The 19403-nt window shown below is 36.0% G+C and overlaps 1 protein-coding gene across 2 annotated transcripts in view; it reads left to right on the forward strand.

Annotated features, from left to right (window-relative positions):
* Positions 1 to 19403, forward strand: part of LOC145667681 (GILT-like protein 1) — a 102662-nt gene that overhangs the window by 73017 nt on the left and 10242 nt on the right. For both annotated transcript variants that reach the window (XM_081735148.1, XM_081735143.1), the window contains exons 2-4: positions 4977 to 5244; positions 12540 to 12677; positions 18982 to 19152. In XM_081735148.1, coding sequence (XP_081591274.1) covers positions 5113 to 5244; positions 12540 to 12677; positions 18982 to 19152 — 441 coding nt within the window. In that variant the 5' untranslated portion in view covers positions 4977 to 5112. The remainder of the gene's footprint in view (positions 1 to 4976; positions 5245 to 12539; positions 12678 to 18981; positions 19153 to 19403) is intronic.

Consider the following 19403-nt stretch of genomic DNA (forward strand, 5'->3'; position numbering starts at 1 on the left):
ATTCGGTTTAGAAGGGACCTTTGGACAATATTAACTCTCGCAGCTCGAGTGTAAAAGAGATCACTAGACCGTGTTGTTCTAGCGGGTACGCAAAAATTGATCTAACTTAATAACTGTTCACATGATATATGGCCATTTACAATTTTATGCAAAAATATTAGGTCAGAAATTTTGTTTCTCACTAGGGGAGGTTTGATATTGAGAAATGTTAAAACATCATTTTTTGGAAGTGTTCGGAAGTGAGGTACTCGGTAGGATACAATAGCTAAAAAGCAATTAATTACATAATTTAACTTTTTAAATGAGTAGGGTAGGCCATGCACCAGGTAGGAGAACAGTACTCAATAGTGGGAGCAACATATAACTTATAGAACAAGCTTAAGGAATTAGGATTTTTATGTCAGTGAAGCGATAAAGGAGTCCTAGTTTTCTCATAGCAGTACAAGTATATGATCCGTAAAAGTAAGCTTACTGTCAATGATAACACCAAGATCTCTGAAAGAGGTGACAGGATTTATGGTCTGATGACCAATTTTGTAGATGTGGTTTATAAGTTCCTTTTTTAGAGAAATCGTAAGAGAAGCACATTTTTCGATGTTTAAACTAAGTTTCCAAGAGTTACACCAGTTGAGAAGAATAGAAGCATCATGCTGAAGAGCAAGAGCATCGTACTTTGATTGAACTTGTCTATAGAGTTTGCAATCATCAGCAAATAGAAGAATATTGGTAGAGCTATTTGTGAACAAAGAAGGCAAATAGTCCATGTATAATAAAAATAGAAGTGGACCCAGAACACTGCCTTGAGGAACTCCAGAAGTTACGGGAATAAAGTCAGAAAAGTAACCTGAAACTGAAACTCGTTGTGTCCTATTACTCAGATATGTTTCTAGAAGACTAAGTAATTTACCATGTATATTGAATCTAGAACTGAGTTTGTATAGAAGAAGATGGTGTGGAAGAGAATCGAAAGCCTTAGACAGGTCCAAATACAAAATCTCTAGTTAAGAATTTACTGAGGTGCTGTCCACAGCATCGGACAGAAGAACTGATAAATTAGTAAGACAAGATTTTCCTGGCAAAAAGCCGTGTTGTGAGGAGTTTATAAATGGAGCAACAAATTGAAGGAGCCTCCATTGAACATTTTCAGAGCACGTATCTATAACAGTGTTCAACACTGCACCACTACACTTCACTGTTATGTTTAGTGATAATACTGCATTTTAAATCTGTGCACACTTGCACATGGTGCTATTTCAAACAAAATATTTTTATGCTGAGTTGGCAACACTACTTCACCTATGGTAACACTGTTTGTGGTTTTCGATACGGCATTTTGTTTTCATTATATTGTGCAACTTTTGATTTGATTGCTTTAACGGTTTTCAACATATTTACTTTAAACGTACATAATTCCATGATATAATTGTTTGGATATTCAAATGTTCAAGCTCCCTAGGTCCTATCATTCTGGTCTATAGCACCTTAAATTTTGCTCATTTTCATTTCTCATGGTGCTCTATCAGATGTGCTATGTGGCAATCAGATTTAAGCGACAACTTGTGGGACCTTCCCGTGTTAGATGTATGCCAAGCAAACGGCTTGGATTTAAATCCGACAAACTAACTTTCAGCTGTACATATAAGGTTATAGGGGTGTGCTCTATTTCTGTACATAGTTTAGGCTATTTTTTTCAAATATTTTGCAGTTTGAAATTGAAAACATTACCATATCTATGTTCGGAGATGATTCAATCTATACCTTTGAAACGATTAAATCTACAAAAAAGTCTAAAGACCTTTCTTGTATAACATTTTATAAACTGTAATTTTTCTCATAACTATTTTCGTCGAAAAATTAATAATTTTCGAGCACGGCCCAAATTAAGGGTATACTTTTCGGGATATGCTGAGAAGAGCAAAATAAATGTCCAGCTTTGGAATTTTTCGAAGTTAAGCCTAATTTTAACGGATTACATATCAACAAGGCGAAATCAATGGACATACTCTTAATACTAACAGATAAACAGTGTTGCTAACCCAATATAAAGTTGTTGTTTTTTCAAACGGCACTACGTTAAATTATTACATATTTCAAATCTACATGTTAAACGAAAATTTACAATACTACATTTATTATCCAGTGTTGGAAACTAAGGACACTACAGTATCATAAACGTCCAAAATTTGAAAGCATCTACCACACTAACAGCACAACTTAGGTGGGAGAAACAATGCATATCCAAGCACCTTAGCGTTGATAGCATGTGCATGATAAAATGTGTTTCGAATAAATGAGAACGAAGTTGTAAGGGATTGAAAATTTGATTTTTTCAAAGGTTTTATACTGAAATATACGGAATACTCTTGCTTACCACAGAAATCAGTATGGAGCATACGTTATCCATATGCTATATACGCACTACCCTTATGTGTTACGTTATGCCGTTGCAGGATATCTGACATCTAACAGTTTTCCGTATATTACATGCATATACTTATGTATGTTACATTCCTCAGCTATATGTTTATTTACGTTCATTTGTATGTGAGATCCTGACCTATATTATTTCATACGGAAAGTACATATAGATGGAACACTTGTACTGATAGTATTATAAAACATGCGTTTTCAGTTATACATCTGCTGTACATTAAGTCAAAAAACTACAGGAATTACGCATGCAACCTACCTTTTTAAGTACGCCACCTACAATTTCGCTTCTCAGTGTACATAAAAAATGTTTAGGTACAAGGTATTTCCCTGATTTTCAATAGACGAAGAAACCTTTTATTTAGTTTAGAGTACTTTAATATCTCCAACCATTACGAAAATATAATAAACATTGCTAAAGTTTGCAGCACTGCTTAAAATTATGTAATTACGACAACATGCCGTAATTACAACTACCAAAAGTTATTGCTGTGATGTTATAAAAGCAAAGGAAACAAGAACATTTTAAATATTTTCACAAATACACATTTTAAGCAGTGTATAAACCTTACCAATATTTATCATATCTCCGTAACGATTTGAGATATCTTCGACCAGTGTAAACCACACGAACAATTAAATGTGATTCTTTTTCAGTAAAATCAAGTTTTCAATCCCTTATAACTTTTTTCTCATTTACTCAAAACACGTCATACCATGGGCATTGTGTAATACACTAAGGTACTTTGAATGTGCATTGCCCCTTTCATCTCAATTGTGCAATCACGGTGGACAAACACCGTACTCGTGGGTTTTTTTCGGGGTTCTCCCGTTTTCTCCCAACTTCTTCATTTCATCATTTTCACTCATCTTTCATCATCACCGTCTCCTTTAGCCTAACCTGCATAATCGTGGGATGTAAAACTTAAAGATTTCATTTCATTTTTCATTTCAATTGTGCAATCAATGTAATAGGGACTTCCAAACTTTCGATGCTTGTGATACTCTATCGTCCTTAGTTTCCAACACTGAATAATACATGTGATATTATAAGTTTTTGTTTAATATTTACATTTGAAATATGTAATAGTATGGCGTAGTGCCATTTAAAAAATATATGACTTTATATTGGTTTGGCAACTTTGTTCATTTGTTGGTGTTGCGTAGTATGTAAAATTATTTCACCTTGTTTATGTTTGCTTCGTACAAAATTTAAAGATTTTTTTCTCCATTAATTTAGAAGTTATAAAATTGTCTCAAGTTGAAAAGCACCCTGTATATAAAAGGAATAGTTATCTGAAATCTGAAACCAAGTTAAATATCTTTCTCGAGTCGAAAATGGTAGATTCGAATATTTTACGAAAGTTAAATACGTTTTATGATAAAACTAACGACAGATAATAAATAGTTGCTTTTTTTCAAGTGGCTAATAATTACAGTTGTAAAATAATACTAAATTGTATTGAAAAAGAGGCTTATTGCCAACACGAACTTACATAAGGATGGATAGTCTCCTAGTTCACCTCTATGGTTGTGTTGTATCATTGTTTTAAGTAAATAATTTATCAAGACATAAAACCAGGAGTGTCTAGGAGTCTACGTTCTTTGTTAGCTTCTTTTTGCGTACTGTAGCTACTATTACATTCACATACGAAGAACGTTTTTCCAATGAAATTTGTGTAGGTGTCGTGATATTTGAGAGTTGGCTTTCTCATGATTTAAATAGTTTAATTAACGCATAAATTTTACAAAATACTGGATCGTCGAGGTAGGCCTACTATTTTTATTTTATTTCATTTATTTATTTAACTATTTATTCGAAAGCATTATATATACACCTCTCATTTCATTATTAAAACTTGGGACCAACGTGAGGTTTCTTTCAAACCAAGCTTTGAGTCACTTATTTATGAAATTTTGTTCTGTAAATTTGTAATTTTTGTTCGTCAAGATTGACATGACGTTTGGCAACTGTTAGCCGCTATTGTTAACATTGTATTGATATCCATAACAACGTTACAAGAAAGAATTAACTTCGATTTGAAATTACTTTACAATTCCATGCACTTTTCAAGAAAGATAGTAGAGTAATATATGCAAACGTGTATCTTCCGTTTAAGCAGTGTTATTCAGAGAGAACTATCCAGAATCAATAAAAAAAAAAAAAAAAAAAAAAACCATCAATTACTACGATGTTGGTGACCCATTTCTCTCTTGGTTTTCGACATCAAACGCTATTGATTCTGGGAGTATCAAGAAACATTTTAAAAGTACTTTCATGATTTATGTTTACAATTATTTATTTAATCACATAAAATATTGAATAATAAGCATTAATTAATTAAATGCAAATAGAGCATTCTGAAAGGTTATAATATTTGAAAGCACCATTTTATTAATTGTACAATTACGAACTGTATTTTTGGAAGAGCATGGTTATTCTTTTGTTTTATTCTGATTAAAGGTTATTAGTATATTTAGCATATTATTCTAAATATGTATTATTAGAATATTAAAAGCAAATTATGTTCCTTCTTTTGTTACAGATTTTACCTTTTGTGATAGAGAGTTGCCTAAAATCAGCTTATAATCAAAGTATTTAATACAGAGATTGCACAACAAGATACTAAAATAGCCCTAAAGAACAACGAATATACTCAATCTATGTAAATATTTGTGATAATGTTACGCTTTTTGTTAATTTTGCTTGTCTTTCATTTCTGTGCACATACTTCCGTTGGAGACGAAGATATTACAACAGAGGACTCTAGTCCAACCGAAGAGCATTACATGCCACTTAATCCCAAGGAACCAGTAAGTTTCTTCAAGTGTATTTATTTACTTTACTGCATTAATATCTGTTTAAGGGTAAAAGTTTAGTCTACTTCGAAACGTAATGTTTTTATTTGTGATATATACTTCTTTTCTAATATAGTAAGCTATATATATATATATATGAGGCTCGGGCGAACATTCTATTAAACGCTAGTTCGGGTTATTAGGTAGAATGGGTTGGTATCGAAGCACAGAAGAGTATATAGGTAGTTTAATTGCAGAAATGTATCTACATAATGCAGCGGAAGCTTAATTAGTATGTGTTGTAGCACTGAATTCCATGGGAATGGTCAACCTTCATTTCCAGTCGACTCGAAAGTTAGAAAATGTGACATGCCACTATGTTTCCCTCAGCCACTCATATATAAACAGTAAATCCACAGACTGATCCACTGATTTACTTATCAACAGATCTCCAAATGTATAGAAGCATAACATTTTGTGAAAGGGTTCTCTTTGCATCCTAGGCTGTAGATAAGATGGAGGTTTTGCGAAATATGTATCCTAAGGGAGACTGGGGGCTTGAATAACGGTTTGTCGTTCAATAGATCTCCGAAACTATTACACATAAAACCTTGAAATTTTGTATAAGTGATCTTTTTGCACCCTAGGCTACATTCAAGACAAGGTTTTGGGAATTGCGTATCCAAAGAGAGAATAGAAGAGCTAAAACCTTTTTCGTTCACCAGGTCTGAAATTATTAGACGTGGAGCATGTAAATACTGTGCAAATGTTCTTGCGCCCTAAGCTACAAATAAGGCGAGGTTGCGTTCACCAGATCTCCGAAGCTATAAGGCGTAGAACCTTGAAATTTTATATATAAATATTGTAAAGTTCTACTTATGCAGGGTACAGTAGAGCATAGACAAAGCTAAGTTATGCACTGAAACGTTTTCTTCCACTACCGAAATTTATTATAAAGAGGTCCTCATTATAAACGGCGTAATGCCAAATCACTCTAGTATAAATAATTCACTAATACTAGGTAAAGAGATGTATCCCAAGCTCCAAGCAGCCTAGTGAAGGATCTTCACAGAGCTCCGAGCAAGCTACGTGACTCAGGTTAGGAGTCCCAACAGAGCTCCGAGCAAGGTAAATGGGTAGGAAAGGAAGACTAGAGCTTCGAGCAAGCTAAAGGCTTTGGGTTAGGTTCCTCTCAAAGCTCCAGGCAAACTGGGAGAATGCAGGGCACCAGTCGAAGGTTGATAGAGGTTGCTCAGACCCTCTTTGTTTTATAGGTTCTCCAGTGTGGCGGTGGAGCTGGTGGTCTTTCGTCGTCATATGAACAGTGGTGTCGTTGGTGTTCCTGTCATCTGCCATTGTAGTAAGTCGCAGTAGGACACACCCATGGATGATGTTCATAATCATGAGCACGTGTTGGTTCTTAGTAAAACGGCCATGTGCGGTGTAGTACAATATTCGCCTTGTACCCTAGGCTGTAAAAAAAAAAAAAGGCAAGGCTTAGGAAATTTCGTACTCTGAATAGAAAGGGCAGCTTAGATAGTTCCTTTTCACAGGTTGTCGAAGCCATAAGGCATAAAACCTTGATCTTTTGCATAAATACTCTCCTAGCTTCCTAGGCCTTACATAAGATGATGTTTCCACTAGTTGTGTAGTATAAAAGAAAACGGGACCAATATATAAAAGAGGATTATATCCAACTGAAGTGGTCCAAAAATGGGGAAAATGGTTACTTAACCATCTCCGAAAATTATAGAAATTGGAGTGTGATGAAACTTGTGTATGAGAGGGTTAATAACACCATTCACGTTGTCGTATGTACAAGTGTTCCTGAATAGCGTCCATGTTTCTTCTCGGTGGAGTGCCATTTTTTTGCATTTGCAAGCGTTTACGAAAACTACAGTTGCTCAGGACGTACGTATCAGATAAACTCGAAACAAAAACAAATGTTAAGAGGAGACACTGAGGTACACTCTTGCTTCTAAATAAATATGCAGGGTTGCAAACCAATACATGTAATCACTAGAAAACGTACATAAAATTACACTTTTTAAAGGGGCTGTAATTTGGAATGTCCTAAAGTGGGGGGTCCATAAGTTTTGTGCTGACTACTATTGCATGTAAAGAATCTGTACAAATATCTACACCTATGATACTACTGGTACCATAGATTTATGAGGGTCCGAAAATTGAAGTTTGTGATTTTGATGCCATGTTTGGGGCGTAATATCTGAGGGCAAAATGCTAAAAATTGCAGCTTAGGCCACAAAGTAATTCTGTATGAATAAACTACTGCAAAAAATCATGACTGATATTACATGGAGAAAAAGTGAGGACATGGTAAAAACGCGAAGAAAGCACATGCGTGACGATGGTCGTAGCCCGGAAAAAAATTAAATGTTTTGATATGTTTCATGCTAGATCTCAAAAACTACGCATGGTTCAGCAATTAGGCTGGCTTTTGTTTGTGTTCAGTTGTGCAAAAGCTTGCGAGTGGCGTTTGTTCCATCTTTCTAGCTCCATGATCATTGCCACGTCTATATGGTAAGGGGGTTAGCTCACCCTTGCACCCATGACACACATCGTCGAACTGGACTGTGGTGTTAAGGAGCGGTACTTAATGTATCAGCAAAGTATCATTGAAATCCAATCCCACTTACGGAAGTTAACGTGTTCACAAGGTTGCGTTACACCTATCTATCCTATCCTGCCGAAAATGGCGTATTTGTGGAAAATATTTAAAATGATTTTTGTTTCCCTTCTCTTCTATAGCATTACAGCAATAACTTTTAGTAGCTGTAAATTACAAGAAGTTCTCGCAAATACACAATTTAAGCAGTGTTGCAAACTTCAGCAATGTTTACCATATCTCTGGAACGGATTGAGGTATTGAAGCACTGTAAACGGCAAAATAATTTACACATCCATTACAAACCATACAAGTAACTAGGTATGATACTTATCTCAGCATTTTTCGAAGTAAATGCTTTCACAAAATTTAATATTTCAAGCCCTGGTAATTTCGTTCCTATTCATTCGAAACAAGTCATACCATAACAATAGTATCAAACACTAAAGTACTTTCGATGTGCATTATCCTGTGCATATCCGTTATGCTGTATTTGCGTTAAGGCTTCCAAACTTTGTATGTTTGTGATACTATAACATCCTTAGTTTGCAACACTGAATAATAAAAGTGATATTTTAAGTTTACGTTTGATATGTTGGTTTGAAATAGGTAATAATCTGACGTAATGCCATTTGAAAAAATATAACTTTATATTGGGTTGGTAACACTCTTTATCGAATCTTTCTGTTTAATACAAAGATGTCCCCCCTCTTTATAGTTACTTCATGCAAAGTTTTGTTTTTCTCTCTCTTTTGGTTATAGCGGAGTAGTCAAGATAAATTGTCCACTTTGTAGACGTGGCAATGATCATGGAACTAGAAAGATGGAACAAAGGCCACTCGCAAGCTTTTGCACAACTGAACACAAACAAAAGCGAGCCTAATTGCTGAACCATGCGTAGTTTTTGAGATTTAGCATGAAACATATCAAAACATTTAAATTTTTCCGGGCTACGACCATCGTCATGCACGTGCTTTCTTCGCGTTTTTACCACGTCCTCACTTTTTTCTATGTAATATCAGTCAGGATTTTTTTTTTTTTTTTTTTTTTTTGCAGGTATCAAAGTCACAAACTTCAACTTTCGGACCCTCATAAATCTATGGTACCAGTAGTATCATAGGTGTAGATATTTATACATACTCTTTACATGCAATAGTATTCAGCACAAAAGTTATGAACTCCCCACTTTAGGCCATTCCAAATTACAGCCCCTTTAAAAGTGTAATTTTATGTACTTTTTCTAGTGATTACATGTATTGGTTTGCAACCCTGCATATTTATTTATTTAGAAGCAAGAGTGTACCTCAGTTTTCCGTGTACTTCAGTCTCTCCTCTAAACATTTGTTTTTGTTTGGAGTTCGTTTGACACGTGCGTCCTGAGCAAGAGTAGTTTTCGTAAACGCTTGTAAATGCAAAAATATGACACTCCATTGACAACAAAGATGGACGCCATTCAGGAACACTTGTACATACTACAACGTGAATAGTGTTGTTGACCTTCTCATACACAACGTTTGGCACAGTCAAAGTTTTATAATTTTCGGAGATGGTTCAGCAACCACCTCTGGACTACTTCGTATGGATTAACCCAAGAGTAAATCCACAGATTGACCAATGATCCACTCATCAACAAATCTCCAAAACCACTAAGCATATAACCTTAAATTTTTGTGGAAAACCTTGTATCTTAAGATTGTAGATAACATGGGATTTGGCGAAATATGTATCCTAAGGATGGATTGAATATCATTTTGTTATTCTCCAGATCTCGGAAACTATTAGATACTCAATTGTGAAATTTTTCTTAAATGTTCTCTCAACACTCAGTACAGTAAATTAAGCAAATTTTTGGGAACTGCATATCTCTAAGGGGATAAGATGGGGGGTTAAATATTCATTTATTCCCGTGTTTGCAATAATAACTTATACTCGATATCGGTGACAATGAATGAGGAATGAGAATTAGGAAGAGGGAGATGAAAAAACATTGTCCGCGGTAACATGCAGGGGTATACGCTAGTTGTAAATGCTGTATAATTACGTATTTACCATTCGATATTTATTTTGAGGCTACAATGTTTCTGTTCTGTATGTGGAATTTCTTGTTCGATCTTCCTGAAATCATACATGGTTCACATTGAAAATTAAAGCATATGAATTAGCTTTTGTTAAAACAATGTCAGTAATATTTTTTTGTTTGTTTGTTTGTTTGTTTTTCAGTTCTTGTACTTTTTAGAATTTTCATGGGTAGGTCTATAATTTAGTGGTAAAACAATTATTTTTCTCCGTAATCGAAATACTGGGTACTGAAATATGCAATTTTGTTGAAAGTGCTTTGGTCACTGACTTTCATTATTTTAGCAAACTACTCAAAATTTAGCACTTCCACAAGACATACTGTAGGTTGTTCATACAGCTGAAGTTTAGTACACAGTTTGGCAATTATTTTTATAGGGAGTAGTGATGACACCATTGTCATTGTATGTATATTATTTAGGGGAACTTCTAGTAAACATCTTTTGTATAACAAAGTTAAAAACAACTAACAACACTGTATGCTTCTTTAAGTTTCATAATTGTTTTTTCATTGATCTTGGCTTAGGGGCTGCAATTAACTACCAGTCGATGTTAGGAATTAAATTCAGTTTTAGATCAATATTCTGTCTCTGGGAGGACACGGGAAATTTTGATTCATCAAGGACGCCCTGAATATAAAATATTTCGAAACCATTTGGTTAAGACGTTCTTATATGTTTCTAATTTTCCATTCTAGCAATTATCACGCATTATGCATTTAGGGACATAAATCTAGTTAACCTAGAAATCAAAAGTAGGAAATATAGCGGCCTAGTTCTAGAGTAATATTTATTTTAAATAAGAAACCATTCATTAAAAATATATTATATTCAGTTTCCTCAATTCAAAAATAAGATTGTAACTGTGTTGACGTATTGGCAGTTGCTTAAGAGTTTAGCAAACTAATTGGTTATAAAAATATCCTCACGTATATTGGGAGAGACTCTTTTAAAGTAATAACTTGTTTGTTTCAGGATTATATCTCACATGTCATTCTGAATTGAAATGAAAACTTTCGTTAACGTCACTCTGAAACGTTCTCCAGGCTACAAGAAATTACAAAAATACAGAAATTCTTTACCATACTTTTCCATGCATGGGATCAAATCAAGGATCACTCGCACTAGAAATGATACGACTCTTTGACTTGGCCACTGAATTCCCATCTTTTGACCTCAAGGTTAAAAGTTTTATGCTGCGTAGTATCATTCTTGTGAAGTAATTGCTAGAATGGAAAATTAAAAAGTTTTAGGTTCATGGTGTCCCTATTGTGTTTAGAGTTTTCATGGTTCTTGCCAGCAGAACACAAGCAAAAGCCATGGTTTTCATCGATTGTTCTTTCTCGTAGACCTTCTCGTTGGTCTAGCGGCGTGTCTTTGATGCACGAGGTCCCGGGTTCAATTCTTGCCGGAACAACAGCAAACAATCAGCTGTGCAGATTCCACTTTAAAGGATAAATTTTGTCCTATATAGCCTCTGCTGAGAAAGAAGCTAAGAATTAGTCCATTCATCAACATCATTTCCCACTCCCACTAAGTCAGTTTCAGCGTCTCACTTCCGGTCAACAAATTTCTACCACTTCTGGTTTTAGTAGGGGTGGGGATAGTATCTCTTCTTGAGACGCCGAGTCGATTCCAATGAAATGCTTGCCGTTGTCTGTTAGCGTTTTTGTTCTATGGCGATCAACGCTGAAACTGGAAATGGTTGATTTCTACCGCTTTCGGTTTAAATAGAGGGAAAACAGATGAGATGTAGTCAACAATAGAGAACTGAATCGATTCAAAAGAAATTCTCGATATCTCCCGTTTTTCCCCATTCTTCACTTTGCCGATTTGGGATGTTCCATGCCTTAAAAGAAACACTAATTAAATTTTCAACTATAATTAAGATATCAATTTAATATCTACTAATTTAAAGATGACAATACGTGTATTTTCTAGTTCAGTGACTGTTTTTCCTGCTATTGACTATTTATTAGTAACAGTGTACTTGCTTGGAACTCCTTCTGTGTCTGTATGTCTTTAAATTTAATGTCTTGGAAAGAAGAGGGGAAAGGCGAAGCAATAAAACTAAAGGAAAGTACTGATAATTTAATGTTGACAGTAGCACTCTTAGTAGACCTGTTTAAAAGCTAAATATTTTTACAATTTCTCCCTGTATCACGCGATTGGCGACTATGAACATTTAGATTCAAATTTTACTGGCTTTTGTATAATTTATCGATCTGTTTGAACTAAGTTAATAACTTTCAAGCTAGAGTTCTTCAGGGTTTCCGATTTTCAGGAAGTTATTTAAAACTGTCTAAAACAAAAGTTTATTTCTTTCTTCAATCATGTTGGTCAATACCTTCTTGTTCCTTTTGACGTCTCATACATGATAGTATACTTTTGAGTATATCGTTTTCGAAGGTATTTATTCAGGTTATATAGTAAATAATTTGAAATTTGTCAGCTTCTAGTTGTGAAATTATGAAAAGATGGGAAATGATATCTTGGTTCCTGCTAAAGGAAAACAAGTAAGGTCTATACTAAATTAATTAATACCTATACGTTAAGAAATGAGTGAAAGTAATATACAAAACAGCATACACATATATTCTTGTTCGCAGGCAAAAGTACAAGTATCTATTTACTATGAAACCCTCTGCCCAGATAGTCAACGGTTCATTCGGAAACAGTTCTATCCAACATGGAAAAAGCTTAACAATTATATCGACGTTGAGTTTATTCCTTATGGAAAAGCTAATGTAAGTAAATCTCTCTTTATTCATATTATAATTACTACTATTTTAATTTTGTTTATTTTCCTGATTTATTACATTTTAAGTTACTACTACTTAAGTAAATCATATATACTCACGTGAAAAAGGGAGGCGCGGTGGCTCAGTGGTAGAGCGTTCACCTCTGGTGCTTGGGGTCCCGGGTTCGATCCCAGCCCCCGCCAAGTGAATTTTGTGGTGGACAAACACCGTGCTCGTGGGTTTTCTTCGGGTTCTCCCGTTTCCTCCCACTTTCTTCATTCCACCATTTCACTCATCTTTCATCATCACCGTCTCCTTTAGCCTAACCGGCATAACCGTGGGACGTAAAACTCAAGGATTTCATTTCATTTCATTTCACGTGAAAAAGTTAAGGATATTGTAGTTTGCAGGATTCATCACAAGAGGAAAATGAAAAACCAGCCATATATTGGTAGGAGGTGAAGTTCCTTATGGCAACTGACTGGAAACAGTGTGAGGAAAGACACGTAATAGGTAATAGGGACGGAAATGTACAGGCAAATTAATGTCAGGAAATCTACCCATGTTATGTTCCACGAAAAAAAGGGTTAAGTACGGGTTCATCAGTAGGGTTTGTGATGTGAGAACAATGCAGCATACATGATTTCGTGCTGAGATTATGATAAGTAGGTGGAGTATGCCTTGTCATTCTTGAGTCAGTGCCTCCGTGAGCTCGGCGATGGAGCCATGTGATTTCTTACAATTCGTCTGTCTACTAACCCTGTCCCACACATTTTATAATGACTCCAAGTTTGGTGATAGACTAGGTCAATCGTATCGCCTTATGTTCTGACTATCAAGAAACTCTTTTACTGCGTCAGCTTGATGTGGACATGCATCCTCCCTTAGAATGAAACCAGAGTTCCAAAGCAGAAAAACACATTCACCGATACGTACAACTGTAATGGTATATCGTTGGAAGACGTACACAACCGTGCAAGGCTCTCAGTTAAACTCACATTACACAAAGATTCCATCATTCAGTAATGGCCCAGTTCAGTAATATTAGCTGGAATGAACCGTGTTTCAGGTTCTTTCTAGATACGAATACAAGTGAAGAATCAGTAGGTAAACTAAACTTGGATTCTTTTGTGTACAGGATATAACTATATTTCTCCTGGTTTCATATTCCCTGCATGAACTCAAACGGACTCTCTTTTGCAGTGGAATTAGTAGAAGACACCTTGCTAGTTGTCCGGCATACATGTGTCTTACTGCAAACCGTACATTACAATTCCTGAAACGTAGCAGCTGCAAGATCCCTGTCGAAATCGGAGGTGGAGTTGGTATATTTCATCTGGCTATTGAGTGTAATTAGTGGGGGTCTTGAGCAGTGGTACATTTCGGACTGCTTCGGCCAAACTTTCAAGAGCCGTTTTGCCCTGTTGGAATCGTTACCAGATCTTGAGATGACACTCAACATATCAGCGAGTTTATGTGACACTTTCAAATGAGTCTCATCTCTCTTCTGTCGTTCGGTTCCTTTTCCACGCATGATATCAATATGGTTTCTTTGCGTCTACACTTGAACTGGCAATAATGTCAATGCCGCTGTTTGTGATGTTTCGAACACAACTGCTGGTGTATTGAAACAGCAATCAGCAGCACCACAAACCCGACATCAATGGGTGTATACAGCGCCACCAAACGTTAACTTCGGGAATCATTTGTGCTAATCAGTCAATAACTCCTGCTGGAATAAACTCAATGCATTTACGACTTTCCATCAATATTTCTAGAAATTTTGCATTATTTTTGACTTCTGCACATGTGTATATTTTTAAATGCTGTTTATTCTTTTCTTGAGATTAAATACGAGGGCTGGAAGAAACAAGTGGCAACAGACAGATCATTTACGAACACTTTATTGAACAATCATGAAACTTCTACAGGCCGTCAATGTAATCCCCTGCAGCATGTTGCACCCGTTGCCAGATGTGGGGAACTCGCAGGATACCAGCAGCTGTGCCCTCTTTGTTGATGTCTGCAAGAGAGCGCCCTATAGCTCGAAGTATGGCATCTCTGCTGCGGAAACGCATCCCTCGCAGTGGTTCTTTCATCAAAGGGAACATATGAAAGTCATATGGACTCATGTCCGGTGAATAGGGTGGGTGCTCTACAACCTTCCACCCCCATCGTGCAAACAGGTGCCTCACAACACCTGCATTGTGACAACGGGCGTTGTCATGCAAAACAATGGGTGGATCCCTGATAATGTTGGGTGGTTTCCAGCGGAGTGCAGGACCAAGATGTTCTTCCAGAAACATGCGGTAGTACACTGCATTGACGGTCTGGTTCGGAGGAACTGCATGCCGTAAAATGACACCCTGTACATCGTATGCCACTATCAGCATTACCTTCACATTCCCAGGTTTCTGACACAACTTCATTTGATTGACGCTTCAGTTCTGTCTCATACAAGCGCCCCAATGTTTCGTCAAGTGCGATAATCCTGTCCAGGAACACGCGACATTCCCGTCTGTACCGTGCCAAATGATCACCTGCGAGGGCGTGTCTCAGCCATTTCTGAACGTCTGTAAGGTGGTGCAAGGAACCCACCGGGATGCAATTTTTCGGTACCCAAGAACATTGTGTAACACATATAACACTGTGGTATGGCATGTTCTTACCTCGTTCGCCAATTCCCTCTCAGTCCATCTCCTGTCCACATGCAGCAATGATTGCATCAATTCAATGACTCTGTTGTCGATCGCATGGCGTCCTCCACCTGTTTCCTGTTGCACACTGCCACGTCCTGCACGAAACGCTGCTACCCAACGTTCCACAGTCCGATATGGCAATGTGTCATTTCCGCATGCTTCACGTAGTCCGGAGTGACATTCCGTGGCGTTTCTACCACGGGCCACTTCGATCTTTATCCATGAACGTAGTTCTAACTTGGAAAACATCACCTTTAGAGCGGTGTGCTTTGCCAACCTGCATTCAACACACTTCACTACAATCACTACCGCGCTTACAATAGCGCAACCACCCGCGTTGTATAGCTCTACCCACCCGCTACAAGTGTTGCCAACTGCAGCTCGCTCAAAATTCCCTGTGCGGGGATGGGACAGTGTTGCCACCTTTTTCTTTCTAGCCCTCGTATTCTATTGTTAACTTTGAAAGAAGTTTCTAGGTTGAGAGTGCAGAGAAATGTTAATGTAAGGTTCTATCTTGCAGAGAAATATTAATGTAAGGTTCTATCTTAGGAACTGAATATCGTTATATTGGTTTGGCAATAGAGAGCTTTTGCTTCTGGAGAGCTTTCGTTTCTGAAAATACTAACCTCATAACTTAATCTATTGAATTTGTTGGTTCTTTCATTAGGAAGTAATTTCAGTCCCGAGTCAGCTGGTAATTCGGTGTTCCGTAAAATATATCTTTCACTTAGAAATAAATGTTCTAACTCTATGGCCTATGGAATCCCAAAGTTCAATGCTGCATTCACAAAATATATAAGTTGACTTCGATTCTTAGCCAACTGGCTCCAATTTCTACTTTGTTTCCTATTTCTGTGAAATTAATTTGATATTGTCGTTCTATCTGCACCTAGGTCTTCCTAAGCTCTCTTTGCAATTGAGTTTCCAGTTAAAATTCTGAAAGCAATTCTACTTTCTTCCATTGTGGTTACATGATCTACTCACCTGAAGCTCCTAGACTTAAAAAACACTAACGAGATTTGGTAAGTAGTATTAATTATCCATTTTTTTCTTATGAAATTTCACAATTCCCCATTTCCGATCCGTCTTGGGTTCGAATGTTCGCTTCAGGATTTTATTTTCAAATACTTTCAGTCTGCGCTCTGCCCTCAAAAGAAGCGACCATGTTTGCCAACCATACTCTACTTTCTTTGCTTTCGTTCGAATTTAATTTCTTTATGGTTATGATATTGGTCTGTTAATATAGAATCTGCATAATTGAAAGTGCCCACTTAGTTACAAGTATTTTTACCTGATACTCTCACATATCAATAATTTGCAATATTACGGTCATATAAATGTTCTATTTCTTCAATAATAACTTGATGGAGAGTTTTTTCTGTCTTCACTATGTTGATTGTAATTACTGTGTTTGTAGAAAAATGTAGAAAGATTTTATAAGTGTTTGTCAAGCAATATAACTACATGAATTAAAGAGACTTTAATGTCTTTTCTTAAATGATTTAAATACGATTTAAGTCTATATATAAATCTGTAGAAAAAATATCATCCTTAGAGCTTCATTATCCAGAGGTTCAAATGTTTTATATGATGAATATAATCTGATAGAGAGTTTTCTAAAGTTTTTAGACCAAATTTATCAAAAATCGAGACCTAGCTATTTCGCTTCCTCGGATCAGAAAGCAGTAGATTTATTCCATCATATGAAAGCACTAAGCGATCTTTCGAAAACTCAAGTGATATACCTAACTTACTTTCTCTATTCAAAATCGATAGATTTGTCCTGTTTCTCGAACTTTATTACCCTCACCAAATCAGAGCCTAAACACTCTCACATTTAGAAATTGGTAGAGTTACTATATTTTATGAAGATATTTAGACGACCCCGAATTCCTAAGAATGAGACTTAGTAAAATCGATGTATTGCACCTGCAGTATTTCCGTATTTCCTAAAACGATTCAATTTTCGATTTTCCTAAAACTCGTACAGTTCCTAAATGCAAAAGCCCTTAGCTGTAGCTGGTAGGGAAACACTAAATTTGTAAATCCTTACTATACCAAATAACCATTTGTCGTTTTACAAGCTCCTTTATTTTGAAATAATAAAACAAAACTGTTAAACAAAATAATTCAGAAGTGTATAAAAGTATCTCTCTCTAAATGATGTAGCGAAATGCCACTAACTCAAGGTTCCACTACTGAATTTATATAATATATTAAATGTATAATTTTATGACACACACTGACTTGAAGACACGCGGACACTAACTTTCCCTCCATTTCACACAAAAGAAGAGGACGTGCAACAACTCTGGGAAGGAAGGGAGTGCGACAACTTCATTGGCCAAGTATTCTATTGGTCAGGTCATCTATTGGCCGAGAAAGGAAGTTTATCAGAATTTGCAGGGAAAGGAGAAAGTACACGATACGTGCTTCAACAAAATAAATACAATTTTATGGACATCATTGGGCCCCGCAAATTTAATTTGCTTAAATAGGATTTCTCAAGTTACTGGCCTAGCTGAAACAATTTCCTAGCAGTTATCCCTAAATGTGTTTTCTCGAAGACGATACCAACCAAATCATTGTGTTTCACCAGAAAGCGATAGTTTCATTCTAGTTTATGATAATAGTTAAGCTTTCTTTAGTGGGTTCAAAACTTGCTGCTAGATTACTCAATATCAAGTTAAATAGTTTTTAAACATTCTACTACATTAGACTTATAACATTCTATGTGAATAATTACATTCCCACGATTGACAAAGTTTTCCTACGGTAGCACTTAAATTGGTTTCCAAAAGCGCAATGGTTAAATGGGTTTACTGCACACATATGTGTTTCCGTTTCATGAAAATCAGTGACAGAAAATATTACTTTATTGGAAAATGTAACCCAACCTGAAAATCAATGGTTCTACAGACGCCCTCTATGAAGTTTTAAGTAACAAAGTCACATTTTCACAGCCGATAACTGGTTTCTACAGAAATCCATTGAGTACATTTGGATATCATTGCCACATCCGAAACGATCAATAAAATCATTAGCAGAAATCGAAATGAGTTTTCCTACATATGTGTCTTAATGAGTCTTTTTACAAACATCCCTGAGGAAGTTACTGTTCTTCTAGAATTCCCTATCGGCTTTGGATCCATACCGCTTGATCTCAAGATTCTCACAAAAAAGAAAATTTACACTCAATCCACGACGGTCGGGAATTTGGAATATCAGTTTATAAAATGGCAACAAGAAAAGGGGATATGGGATTGCGGACACTATCTGTTCCCAAGCAGAAGTAAAACACATACCGGATTGTTTTGGAGAGCGTGTCTGTGCTCTAAAAGAAAGAAAGTACTAACCTCAGAATTTTAACTCTAGTAATAACAGTGCAGATCAAAATTGCTTAAATACTGTTTATCTGTAATACAGTAAAGAAGTATTGCTTCTGTGTTGATGAGACTTCGAGTTTCTTAATCAATAGAATTAGTTAGATTACTGGTTTGTTTAGAGACAAATTGCCTTGCTTTCAATGTCCCCTTTGTAAACTATCAATCAATCAATTATTTCTTAATTTACTCTGCTTCAATATATATTTTTTACTTATTCGTTTTTAGCAAAGTTTCGAGAATGGAAGTTGGACATTTAATTGCCAACATGGACCAAAAGAGTGCCTAGGTAACAAGATTCAAGCTTGTTTTCTTGCTTGGAATCACAATCCCACAGATCAAGTGGAGTTCGTTACTTGTATTATGAGTTCCGATGAGCCTACATTGAATGGAAGAAAGGTCAGTATCACAGTCTGAATGAATTTCCAATTAAAGTAATCAACTGCATCTCAGAAAGATGGCAAATTTTATTAATGATTAATTTGAATTACATATATGATGGGAAATAATTTACTATTTTTACAGGACAAGGAAAACAATAAATAAATAAATATTAAAACATACCTTTTACAAGACAGAAGCTGTCATTAATGGGCACTTTACATCATTGAAATGCAGGCAGCGTAGGTATCTTGGCGTCAAACAAACAT

The sequence above is a fragment of the Thermobia domestica genome, chromosome 1 (genome assembly GCF_964235325.1).
Source record: "Thermobia domestica chromosome 1, izTheDome1.hap1.1, whole genome shotgun sequence".
NCBI lineage: Eukaryota > Metazoa > Arthropoda > Insecta > Zygentoma > Lepismatidae > Thermobia > Thermobia domestica.